The 13207-nt window shown below is 43.3% G+C and overlaps 1 protein-coding gene across 6 annotated transcripts in view; it reads right to left on the reverse strand.

Annotated features, from left to right (window-relative positions):
• AUTS2 (activator of transcription and developmental regulator AUTS2) overlaps positions 1-13207 on the reverse strand; it is a 715720-nt gene that overhangs the window by 386382 nt on the left and 316131 nt on the right. For all 6 annotated transcript variants that reach the window (XM_034068703.1, XM_034068706.1, XM_034068704.1 and 3 more), the window contains one exon: positions 5683-5784. In XM_034068703.1, the coding sequence (XP_033924594.1) occupies positions 5683-5784 (102 nt within the window). The remainder of the gene's footprint in view (positions 1-5682; positions 5785-13207) is intronic.

Here is a 13207-nt window from a genome sequence, read left to right on the forward strand (position 1 = left end):
CTGTGTGTCATTTTTGTCTGCTTTTTATTCCAAGTTTTGGAAGGATCAAGTATCAAAACACAACCATAAAAAGGAAGAAAAAAAGAATAAGCAAACAAAATATTTCCCACTGAATATTTCCATTCCTTCAAAAGCGATGCTGCAATGGCTATGGGAGGACAGTAGAAACACAGCAGTCAAATGACTTCCACTGAAAAGAAACAACTGTGCATTTCCAGGGAATCTGAGTTTGCTGGATGGAAGTAGAGCCCTGCACACATTGCATGCTGCATATGGACCGTACAGTTTGCAAACTCTTTTGAATTGGAGTACAAAAGACTGCATTGCACATGCATGGATGACTAAGTCAGCTGTGCTGTGAACTGTGTGTGGACAGAGCACGGAGGCTGAAGCGAGGGCTATGCAAGAAGACAGCTTCTCACCTTTTGTGATCACTCCCAATAGCGAAAGGATCCTACCACCCCGTGCCCAGCCTGGTACCAACTGCTGACAGTGATACTGTGTATGCAGCATCTTTACAAGCCCATGCTGAGTCGTGGTCCTACATCTCTTATATAAAGTGTGCCTATAACAGAGGTAATGGTTTCACTTTCCGAAACCCTTTGCACAATTCGACATTAGATACACTATTTGATATTCACACAACCACCAGCAGAAGCCTGCATCAGGTGCCCATCAGCAAAACACAAGTCACTTGGTTAGAATTAACAGGGTTTTGGTTTTGTTATTTTCCTTCTGTAATGAAAAAGATTTTGTTTTTCTTTTTCCTTCCTTCCTTAAAAAGAACAACTTTTGGCCCAAGATCAAAACCATAGGAACCCTTGTGCAAGCATTAGTTTATTGTGTACCAAAGAAAATTACATCCTTGAGGTCTTGGAAGGCACAGTTCTACCCATTTTGCATATATATTGTGCATTACTTGGGGAGCTGGGTGGGGAGAAAGCCTGTGTTGTACATATTTGTTCTGGCTATTGTTTATGCAGGTCTGACTGAATGAAGGAACAGTGGGTATCATTTCAATTTCTGATGTCAACATCAAATTACTTATTTAATTTCATGCCTGGCGAAGCATTGTATAGCTACACGCAGAATCATTTCACTTCATTTGTTATGCTGTGTTTTCGTGGCGATTGGCTTGCCTTCCAACTGACAGCTTTAATTACGACATGAATTTGATTGCACTGCCGAGGAATTAACATAATGCAACAAAGCATTTAAGCACCCAACCTTAGACACACAAACACACACATACACACCCTCGCATACACACACACAAAGCAGCAGCCGCTGCAGCTGATCAGCTTCTGGCACACACACAGAGGCAAAAACACACACAGAGCTGTGCTGGTGTTATTCCACTTTAGATACAGCCAAGATTACTGGGGATATTCTGGAGAAGGCAAAGTACTGATGATTTCAGAGCACATAACCCAAAGAGTGTTTCTCAATTTGTCTTTCCTTGGGCTCAGTGCATATCAGGAGGAATGGGGGACAGAGAACTGAAACAGCCCATGTTTGAGGCCAAAACTGTGAGCTGCCCATAGGATTACATTGCTGGGGGTGTACAGACCTTTCTTCCTGATTCAGACAGCAGCAGACCTGGTGGGTAGGGCACTGCAGGATGTACTCCTCACTGCTACCTCACTGGAACCTATCGAGTGCCAAGTAGACAATGCAGTAGGAGTACAGAGCTACAAAGCACTGGGGAAAGGGAAGCACTGATGAAAGAGCATGTCAGCTTTGATGAGAGCCCAAGGCAAGACCTTTGACAGAGGGGAAAGATTCCGCTCCACTCCCTATTGAAGAACTGTAACAATATTCCAGACAGAAAGGTGCCAGCTTGAGGTTCCTTGTGCAGCAGAAGCAAGCAGAGACCAGGCAGGCTACACTTCTGGAAGACCAGCGCTGCTGCCCAGGCCATGACCACACATGAGAGGCTTCTTCTGTTCATCCCTTGCTGAAAGCCTCACCAGAACCAACACCAACAGGAACAGGAAGGGCTAGGGGTGACCTAAGCACCTCAGTCTTCTCTGGTCAACGCAGTCTTGCACCGTCACCACATCATCATTACCAGACCAAGGAGCAAGGTTCACGCTTCACAGCCATCAGATTTTTAACAGCACTGGCAATGACTTCACTGAGTATGAGCTTCAGTTTGGTGGTAGATCAGGAATTCAGGAACATGTACCAAAGAAATCAGGGGGTTTGATTTGTCTTTGAATAGCAAAGGGGTGGCTTAATGCTCTCTGCATTTACCATCCAGGTTAACTGTAATTCTCATGTTCTCCTCAAGTCATCTCCTGGCTGCTTTGTAAAACATGGCTAAAAAGTACCCCCTGTATTCCAAAAGTGGGAAGAGTCAATTAAAACCAAATATATACAGAAAGATAAGGAAAACAAGTTGAGTGAGCTCCAAGCTGAAGAGAAGAGCAAGCTCTGCCATCTTGTCTCCAAGCAAAATCTCAACAAAATGAATTCTACTACTGGCAAGATTTTGATGAGATTAAACTGACTACAGCACCCTATATATACAGGAGGAGCAGCTTTCCAATTTCTCTTTTAGGCCCCTGGAGCTACCTCTGCCCATAAAGGAAAAAACAAGTTGTCATTCCAAAAAATACTATATCAGGAAGAAAGGCAGAGAGATGGGTTTATGAAATACAAAGGGGGAGATGTGCTAGGGCACTGTCAAATGCTTGCTATGGAGCACTTGAGCAATCATTATCCCTCATCTAGCAGAGGTCAAGATCTCTGCTAATTATATTCTCCCACAGAGGGGTGTGTGCCTGTGTGTCCACGTGTGTGAGATGAAGACAAAGAAAGGAGTTGATGGAAATCAGTCTCACTGCATTGCATCTGACAAGAACATTGGATATTCTTCTCCCTACTGTCTGATGCTATTTCAAGCCTCATTATGAGAAAAGACTCCTGTTTAACATGGTCTTTTCATTGAATTATTTTCTTCTCATTTTTGACCACCTCTCTTGCAACAGGCTGCAAATTACCTGCTTGGATCTCATTAGCCTGGGAAGGAGTCACTCCTTGTAAACACACTTTGCATTAATCTCCACTGCCCAAAGACTGTAGGTACATTTACAATATGCACAGTTGAAAGACATCTGACAGGAGAGGGAATGAAGCCACTGACATGTCAGTTTGCAACTGGATATTCATTATACTATCTCCCCCATTCTGCATCTGTCACTAAGCTATCACTTAGGCTCTGCATTAAAGCTCGGGAAGCTAACATTTCTGTTTCAACAGCTTGCTTGCAACTAGGGATGTGAAAATTGATCATCCACCTAGAGTACATGCACTTCATTCATTATACAGATTCCCATGCAGTAGCCATGCTTCAACTTACAACACTGTCGGGCTGCATTAGTGGGGACCCATTATATTTCACGTCCAAAATTTCTTACTGACCTCAGGGTTAACCTGCCTGCAATATCTTACAGTTCTGTTCTATCTTCTGTTGAGTACACAACTTCTGGCACTTTTTTTTCCCCCTGATAAAATAAATGTTAAACCAGAAAAGGATCATCAGAGAAAACTTTCTCTTCGGTCTGTAGTTTTATCTGGACAGTGTTTGGTAGGTATCATTAGACAACTCCTATAAAATAACCTTATAAAGCCTTTGATGCATCTTTGTGCCTAAGAGGACGGTTTAAGGCAGGCTCACCCATAGCTGGCAGTGGAAGGATCACCTCCACTTAAGGCCCTGCCATTTAAAAGCATGGGGTGTTTGCCTTTGGCAGGGGGAACTGCAGAATGGTGTTTACTTTTCCTAACAAAGAGTCTGGGAGAAGCCACAACACACTCAGGCAAGATGAGAGCTCTCACGGGCATGGGTTGCAAATCTCAACTGAACTGGCAACTCCAGACCAGAGAGACATGCTTGTATTGCAATGAATTATCAAAGCATGGAAGAACTTTACTTATTAAGTAAAAGGTGAACTACATATAACATTTTGAAATGTACATTGTCACATATATTTACATAACGTTCCTTTTGAGCAACCTGTGAATCCCTGCTTCCTCTCTCAGGTGCACAAGGGAAGTTGTATTTGCTCTCCACTTCCTTTTCATTTGCACAGTGCCAAGACAAAGGGAAAGTATTGTAAAAACATCAGAGGAAAAACTGTGTTTGATCAGTGGAAGGGGAACCAGGACTCTGCTCTTATTGCCACGTCTGGCAGTGCAATGCTATGAGCTGCTGGGAAGCTCAAATAAGCCTCGGAGCTGTGCACTGAGTACATGGCAAGGGAGTGACAAGGCTAAATTAAAACCATGTTTGTAAGAAGCTGTGAAATGTTTCGCTGGAAGGTGCTGTGTAATTGTTCACTGCAATGGCTTCTCAGCTGCCACAGGGCTCAGAGCAAGCTAGGATGGCAACAGTGGCAGGCTGACGGTCAGCTGTCATCCACTACTACCTGCACAAAGCAGGTACTGATCATCTCTGGTTTCATTCTCCTCTTCCAGTCATATCTGATAGCTATAAAGGGCAGGTTCTGAAGTATCTACATGGCTGTACCCATAAAGGTTGGCTCTGGTGGGGAACTGGACCTCTAAACTACTGTGACAAAGGAATGAGGAAAGAGTGCTACAGATTCACACCTTCACAGGAAATTAAAACCAAACTCAGGCGGCTGTGCTAGTAATATGCACAACTCAGCAAAACCTGCTAGCTGCGTGCCTCAAGCCCTGAATTTGCACAACAAAATGTATCCCTTACAAAGGTATTTCTTGTAATGTCTGCTCAATTCAGTTTTATTGGATTGGCCTATAGAGGACACCATCTGGTATTCATCATCCAAATCTACATGGACATGCCATCGATAAAATCCCCATTTCCAAAATGTGGGTTAGTTAAATGTAGGGCCAGATTGCTGGCTGATACAAATTGGTCTGAGTGATGTAGCTATCCATGCTTTTCCCAGCAAAGGATCTGATCTCCAAAATCCCCAATTTAGATATTCTTTTGGGACAGGGCTGTCTTTATACTCTGTGTTGTACAGCATGTAGCACAGAGGACCCAGAGCCATGAATAAAACATTCAAGGATTGTGATGGTACACATAATAAATTATAATCTAATTGCAGAAACAGAAAGATTTCTGTAGTCATTCATATGTCAGAATAACTCTGGCATGTCATTCAGTCAATGGCCAGCATTCTTGAAGGGAGAAAAACATTCTCCACAGAGCTGCCATCTTAGAACCTTCCACAGCAGTTTAGGCAGAGCAATAAAGGCAGAGCTTATGCTATTGTTGGCCATGTTATATCAATTCATTACATACAAATTAGGTGAGTCTCCAGACACTCTAATACTTTTCATAAAAACATTATTTAGCCCAAAGAAATACATTCTTTTCTTTCCCCACTTGGGGTAAAGAGAGGCCATCTCAGGTCTAAACTATGCAGAACATTTTAACTTCATTAAATGGCCTTCAACTATTGCAAAATGGATGAGTGTTCTCACACAGACGGACACTGTATCAAACTCTAAGAAGTTTACCCCCCTGTGGCAGAAGACCTAACTTACCTCTTCCTCTCCCAGCCCCTCAAAGGGAAAGGATTTTAGCAACAAACCATGCCAGCAATTAAATCCTGTTACAACTTACCCCCCTTAGAACACTAGACCAGAGGTTGAGCAGTATTTGGCTGTATGAATTTTACTTACATCGCTGAGTCTTTCCCGAGAGCTGCTTCGATGGAAACCTTTCGATTCCCCACTGGCGCTTTCACTGTCACTGTCTCGGCAACTGTTCTGACCTGGCTTGAGCTGCAGGAAAGAAGAACAAAACCAGCAAGAGTTTAGTTTCATTCAGGTTAAGTCCCCTTATCCACCGCTCTTCTGCAGCCCAACCCCACATCTGCACAAAGCAGCATTTATATGGCTTTGGCACTGGCATAGCACAGCCTTGGTGTCAAGGCGGTATCTTGGTGAGACCACAAATGCAGAGAGCAAAGCAAGCTCAGATGCAGAGACCCTGCAGCCAGAGGGAGGGAACATTCACATCCAAAGCAAATCACAGTTTAAGATGTTCACTTTGGGAACTTTTAGACTTCTTGAGCTATTTATGCCATAGATGCAGATTTTACAGTTATCATCACATCACACACAGAATCAATCCCTCCCTCATTACACCATGAGTACCAAAGATCTCAGATCAATGAAATTCTGTCAGGGGAAGGAGCAGCCATCATTCAAGGAGGCTTTTTGCTGCACCAGCTCCTAAATCACCCGGTACTATTAAAAATACTTGACTAACCTCAGTGTTCATAAGCCAACATGATCTAATTAACAGGTAGGAGACTGGCACTGCCTTTCAAACCAGCCTTAATCAACTTTACTGGCATTGTAAGAAATAAAATATACCAAAAAGTTATAAACGGGATTTTCAATACAACTGAGCACACATCAGCTTTCTCTTACACCATGGACTGTGCTGGTCAACATGCTACAACGGCGTCATAATGAGCATTTACCATATCCACACATTGCACACATGTCCACAAGCACATATACATACGTACAGCAAAGGAAAATATTAACTACATCTACAGCAGTGCTGAAAAAAATGTATATATTTGGTTTAACATATATACAAATCTTGCTTGAACGTATTAAAACATTGTTTCAGCCCTGTTGATGTTCTGTTTAAGCTAACTTCCTGCAAATACTGGCTACTTCTGAAGCTAATGCTGACAAAAGTCAGTTTAAGTAATTCAGATTTAAAATCACATGCATAAATACTGGCAGCAGATATAAATACAGATAAAATGGTGAGGTACCTAGTGAAGTATCTCATGAGACACTTACTACACTTAGCAATATTGATATAACAAATAACAACAAACTCCTCCTAACTTGTTCTAATTACTAATACACTCATAGGAGTTTCTATTCAGACTGTACAGGAATAGATAACCCCACTCATCTCCATATCATGACCAGAGACAAACAATTTCTTCTCCACGAACATCCTCCACCAACTTCGTTCCCCTATTCTTCTACTTTCCTTTTTCAGTTCTCCCAGAACATACTGCACATGCACATACACACAAATTCACACACATTCTCTTTGATAGGTGCACACAAACAAGACATGCACTTCTGCTCTACTTCCTAGGTGCACATTCCCACCCCTACACAGTGCTGCTCTCCCCCAGGTTCACTAATGGGGTGCACAAAGCATTCTCACCCTAATGGTTATCATCAGTTCCTCTCTACTGCTATAAGAGTAAATCATGTCTGCAAGTCTGGTATGTGTGTGCTGCTTCCCTTTTATTCCTTATACCACTTTCCAGTAAAAGGCAGCTTTGGGTGCTCCCTATCAGTCAAAAGAAAGGGAAATATACATAAAGCTAAAGGCTCAGATACATAACTGAGTTTCAGTGCACGAGCACAACAGCAAAAAATGACACAGGTGAGCTCTCAGCTCGAGGAAAATGTAATGTAAGAAGTGGAGCTATTTGTCAAACACTTACAATTTAATAAATAAACTGAATATTCCACAGCTCAGCCAAAAAATCTCAAGTAAAAAGATTTTTATCTCAAATGGAATGTACTATCAGTCAGATCTAATAGATCTAGGTAGCAGGTTTTGGAGGCAGAGAGGAGAATAACGAACTCAAGAAGCCCAACATCTATAACTCACTGATCTTATCTAGGACCACTGTGTACTGTAATTTTATGGTCCTGGGTTTAAAATTTAACCACCCAAAGGAAAACAGATCAGGTTCCCCTGACTCAGTCTTTTGTCAACATCCACTCCATGATGGAAAAACTCTTCTTCCAAGCAGGGCCTGAAGAATTGTTTCCAGTCTCCCATTTTATTTTTAGAACCTCAATTTATTTTGTGCATAATTTTCTCACAGCAGTTATTTGCTAACTCATCATAATGGCTCATTTTGGTACTTCTTCTCCATTCCAGCTATTTACAGACAGGAGAAGGAAAACCCAGCAGGTGTCATTTTCCTAGACAAAATTTACAAGGAATAAGAGAATACGACCAAGATATCTGAGCCTGAAACTCCATAGGAACAAAGTGAACTGCACAGACCAGACAGCAAACTCAGAACTAAGTCCAAGTTTAGATTTATAAGCTTTCCATATTTTCCTTTCTTTTTTTCCAAATTGAGTTTCTCCACATGCCAAAGTGTTGAGGGTTTTACATTTGAGTCCAAACCCCATCAATCTGTGTTAAATTAAAAAATGAAGCATGGAAATGTGCCCATTGTCTTCTTTAAGAACCTAAAGTTACACGCAAATACCCATGAGACCACTTAATGTGGATAGAAAATGGTTCACTTCGATCTACTCGCACAGATTCGACCACTTAAAATTAGAATGATGTTGAAATAACACAGTGCTGCTAAAAAGGTCTGCAAGTGAAAGACTGGATCTTTAGTTACAGCGCATACATTTGGGCATTGCTCTGGGGTACATGGGAACCCTAAACCAGCTTCCCCTTCAAAGTGCACCACTGACAACTCTTGTTCCTGGATCATTCATGTCAGGGAGACCAAAGCCAGCATGAAATTCTCATAGTGTCTATACTCAAGTGTCTCACCAAGGACCTTCTCTTACCAAGACAGCCATTAATCTTCTAATTTACATAGAGGGAGGATCAAAGAGAGGTTTGCAAAGAGCCCATCTGACTCCATGCTTCCACTGTGCAGTGGGACTAATTTATCCATGGAGGGATCCATCTAAAGGGTCTCACAACCAGCAAACACAGATGATTCCTAGCTTGAAAGCACAAAACCCTAAAAACACAGAATGTTGCTGACTCCCAATGAACTTGCACAGCCTCAAGGATTCCCTGACTATGGAGGAGCATGAGAGAGTGGTCAGCTGGGAGTTCAGTCCTTGGCCAAGGTAACTCACCACATTGTGGGTTGCAGAAGAACACTTGCTGCTCTTAAACACAGAACTTGAGACATGTCACTGGGCTGCCCTACAATGCAATGCAGAATAGATGCAGAGCTGGGAACTGCCATGAGCTCACAAAGTGAGAAGCCTACTTAAGGAGGGAAGGAGGAGAGGGACAAGATACGATAACACTAAGAGTGACCATTTCAGGAAGAAAAACAGAGAGAAAGGCTAACTTGGCCATCAAGGTCACAAAGAAGCTGGCCAGAAACTGACAGGATTATGAATATACCAAAATAGATGCGAAAGCATCAACACGAAACTGCCCTAATGGGTAGCAGTAACAGTAACTCTTCTTTCAGAGCATGGAGAGATTTTAGGTGACTTGAAATCTAATGGAATTATTTTTGCCCCAGGGAAATCCTCAGCTCTATTTTGTGACAGCAAAAGTGCACTGAATATTCAGCTGTGTCCAGCCCTCTGTGCTTCCTTCTGCCATTCCAAGTTAAAGGCAAAAGTAGACCCAAATATACAGGCTTAGGAGTAGGGCAGAGCTAAAGGAACACATCAGTCAAACATCCCTGTGAAATGAAAGGATAAAGGGACATAAGCCATAAAACACTCCTAAGGATAACCCCTAACAACAGGGCTGCTGTCTTTTGTCTCAGGAAGGACAAGAATGAAGGACAGAGATAACTGATCACATTTAGAGGTGTGAGGCAGGATGAAAGGGCAGCTGAGCCCCAAGCCACAGGGAGCATGATCCTCTCAGGACTGTAGTTTGCTTGGCAGGATCCCTAAGCCACTTTAGCTAATTCCATAGTAGAGGTGCCTGTTTAACATGTAATAGAAAGCAAAATAAATAAACCTAGTGAGAATTTAGCAAAAGCCTTTTTCACAGAGCTTATAGATCATGTCAAAACCACCATAATGTGGCTCTTCTGAGCTTTTTCTTTTTTTAATGTATTTTAATTTAAAACCCCATACCATTTGGCAGCAGTGAATCTATGGTATAGTTTCGAGGCGCCTGAGTTTCCACACCATATGGAATTAAAGGATAATTTCACTACATTATACTTTAAAGTTATGAATACTAACACTTCTCCTGTGCTAGCGCAGCCAGCAAGCTCAGCCTGTAGCAGAGTCCTAGAGCAAGGGGACTTCTGCTCCTCAAGGATGGCATAACCCTGCTGATGGGTAGGAGAATTTTCAGCTTTCAGTTCCTGCTTCTCCTTCTTTATTTATGCAGCTTTTGCAAGGGCAAGACAGTCTAAAACACTTCAGATCCAGCTCCTACCTGGGTAAATATGTTCTCTAGCTCAGATCAGCTGGTGAGCAGCTTATACACGTGCCATTAGCAATGTTTCCTGACTCCAGGAAGCCTGAACAGGTACAGCCCAATACCAAACCCATGACAGCAGTTTGTCCTGACCAGAGTGAGAGCCATACACGGTACAAAGACATTTCTGAACCCAGTAAGATCCTGGTTAACACACTAGAACACCTCGGCATGATTAGACATGAATCCTTCACAGTTTCTCCAGGGCTTTGCACCCTCACAGCTCCCAGTGCTGGTTCTGGGAGGGAACCAGAGCAGTGGCACTACCATATGATGGTGGAAGGTGGGGGGACAGGCAGGAGATAAACCACTGAAGTCTCTTTAGCATCAGATGCCTCAAAGTTGATACAGCATTCAGCACTGGGAGCATGCCCAGCACCAGCTGGGGCACTGACCTGACCAACTCCTTGACTGGTTTTACCATTCATCATTTTTATTATGAATCACAGAATCCCAGAGTGGTTTTGGCTGGAATGGACCTTAAAGTTCATTCAGTTCCAACCCCTGCCATGGGCAGGGACACCTTCCACTGGAGCAGCTTGCTCCAAGCCCCATCCAGCCTGGCCTTGAACACTGCCACGGATGGGACAGCCACAGCTCCTCTGGGCATCCTATGCCAGAGCCACAGCACCCTCAAGACACGCTCTTAAAGCCACAAAGCTAAGGGCAGCTCCCACTAACCGCCAACCACTGACTAGGGTGGAAGCACACAGACATGACCCAAGCAAGCAGACAGACATGAAGCATCTTACATCAGTCAGAAAAGAGCAACAGCAGATTTCATGTAGGGCTGAATATCTGATTGCAGAGAAACAGACTTTATCAATGATTGTGAACAAATCTGGCTGTATGGAAACAAATGGGAACTGCAGAGTGCGAAAGTAACCAAGCACAATGTAAACCAAGTCTTGTTTCTTGTGGTTTAAGTCACAATTAACAGCCATCATTTAACAACTTTCATGTAAATCTCCCACGCTACTGACAGAAGCTGGACAAATACTAGGCCAGGTTGGATGGGGCTTGGAGCAAGCTGCTCTAGTGGAAGGTGTCCCTGCCATGGCAGGGATTGGAACTGGATGAGCTTTAAGGTCCTTTCCAACACAAACAAGCCTGGGATTCTATGAAATCCCTTTCAGGACATGGAGCTGTATTGTGCATGCCTGTGTCGTAAAGGGGAAGCAGTTCAACAGAGAGCAGATTTTGTTTCCTTCCTGCCTCTACTGTCAGAACAAAAAGTATTTTTCCTGGTCAAAAACTCTTCTTATGGGAAACAAGAATGAACACCCATGTATATCCTTCCTGTTGACAAACAACATCTAAATCTAACAGAACTTGAACAAATACCAATAAATAGTTACTAATTAGCTCTACAGTATAGACCAAGGGTGTCTTTAACTTACTCTAAAGCACCAGTGATCATTTCCTGCTGACTTTCAGCTCATGCAGAGGCTGCTGCTGCACTAGCTCAACACACTGCAGTAGAGGAACTCATCTTCTACTTCCTTAAATGGGGGGATCCTACTGATGGAATCAAAGCTACACCCCTCTTCTGGGGAGCATTTGGCTATTTAGCATTGTTATTACAGCAACACCAAGTGATTGTGTTCTGCTCACAGTAGCAACAGCAGAAGCACCACAGGCTAAGAATAAATAGCATCCTTGCCAAAGCAGGGGTGGGGGTAAAGAGAATGGGCATTTATCTCCAGATCCTCTTCTCCTTCATTATATGTTTGGGCAACCTTAGCTCTATAGCACACAGAAGGTACTCTGAAGTAGCTCTGTAGCTCTATTTCATCTAAGTTACACAAAGAATGCAAGCCGTCATTTTTTTCTGTGCTGTTTATACAGAAATCAAAGATAAATTTGGCATAAACTCATCACACCCCAGAATCATACATACATTATACAACATACAAAGTGTAACAGACTCGCTCTGTTCCCCAGCTCCTGTTAAGAGCAGTATGAAGCAGCAAGCTGTTGGCAATTGCAACATACGAAGTGTATTTCAGCACACTCTAAAAACTGAATTGCAAGAAAATATAGGCTTCTTCTGACCCTTTGCATTTTGATGGCTGCACACTGAGAAATAGGGCCTGTAAAATTACACCTTGCAAAGCACTCCATTGTACCAATCAATCTTCCCAAGCAGCTCCCACAGCACACTCGTGCAGCAGAGAAGGATGAAGAGCAAGTGCCCAGCTTGGAGGCAGCCAGAGCCATGGCAATGGGCTGGAATCAATCTGCTCTTCCCAGTATTTACTCAGTCCCGCTGCTGAGCTTGTTTGTATCCCACCCTGGATCTCCAGGGCTCTCCCTGGACTCTGTGTAAGGGAAACTGCCTTTGTACCACCTCTGAAGCACAGCTGCCGTAGTGCCCTGTCCTACCCAGTACCAGTGTCGAGCCAAAAGATCTCATCTCATCTTGCATCTCCTTTGCGCACACGGAGCAACCATCCTGTGGATCTGAAATGAGTGAAGTTCTACAGGAACTACCTTAGGTTTACACTTCCCCTCACTCAAACAGATGGTGGCTCTTTAGCTGTATTTGCAGAGAGCAGTAGGGCTGCAGTGCTGCTTGGATTCTTCGACCTGGCCTGTTTGCTTTTTGTTCCGTAATGTGATTCCCTTTATCTTCCTACTGAAGTATTCTTCCAGTAAGTTATACATTTCAAAGTCAACCAGAGGCCACACAGAGTCCCTCGGGGTTGGATGTCAGGCACTCTGGGCTAAATGAGGTGATATTTCTGTTCTCCTCTCTCCTTTCCGGACAATCCAGTTAAAGGGAGTGTTTGTCTCCACTTTCCCACCTCACCTCACCTTTTCCATTCAAGAGAAACAAGAACTTCTCACAGCTCTAAGGCTGAGTCCTTGAGACCAGAGGCTGGACCCACTGCTTGCTACCACTGGGGCAAGAGCTGGCTAACAGGAAAAGATCTGAAAAGTCATTGCTGCCAGAACTGTGAAATCCTCTCACACAGAACATTGGGA

This window comes from Melopsittacus undulatus, chromosome 13 (genome assembly GCF_012275295.1).
Source record: "Melopsittacus undulatus isolate bMelUnd1 chromosome 13, bMelUnd1.mat.Z, whole genome shotgun sequence".
Lineage (NCBI taxonomy): Eukaryota > Metazoa > Chordata > Aves > Psittaciformes > Psittaculidae > Melopsittacus > Melopsittacus undulatus.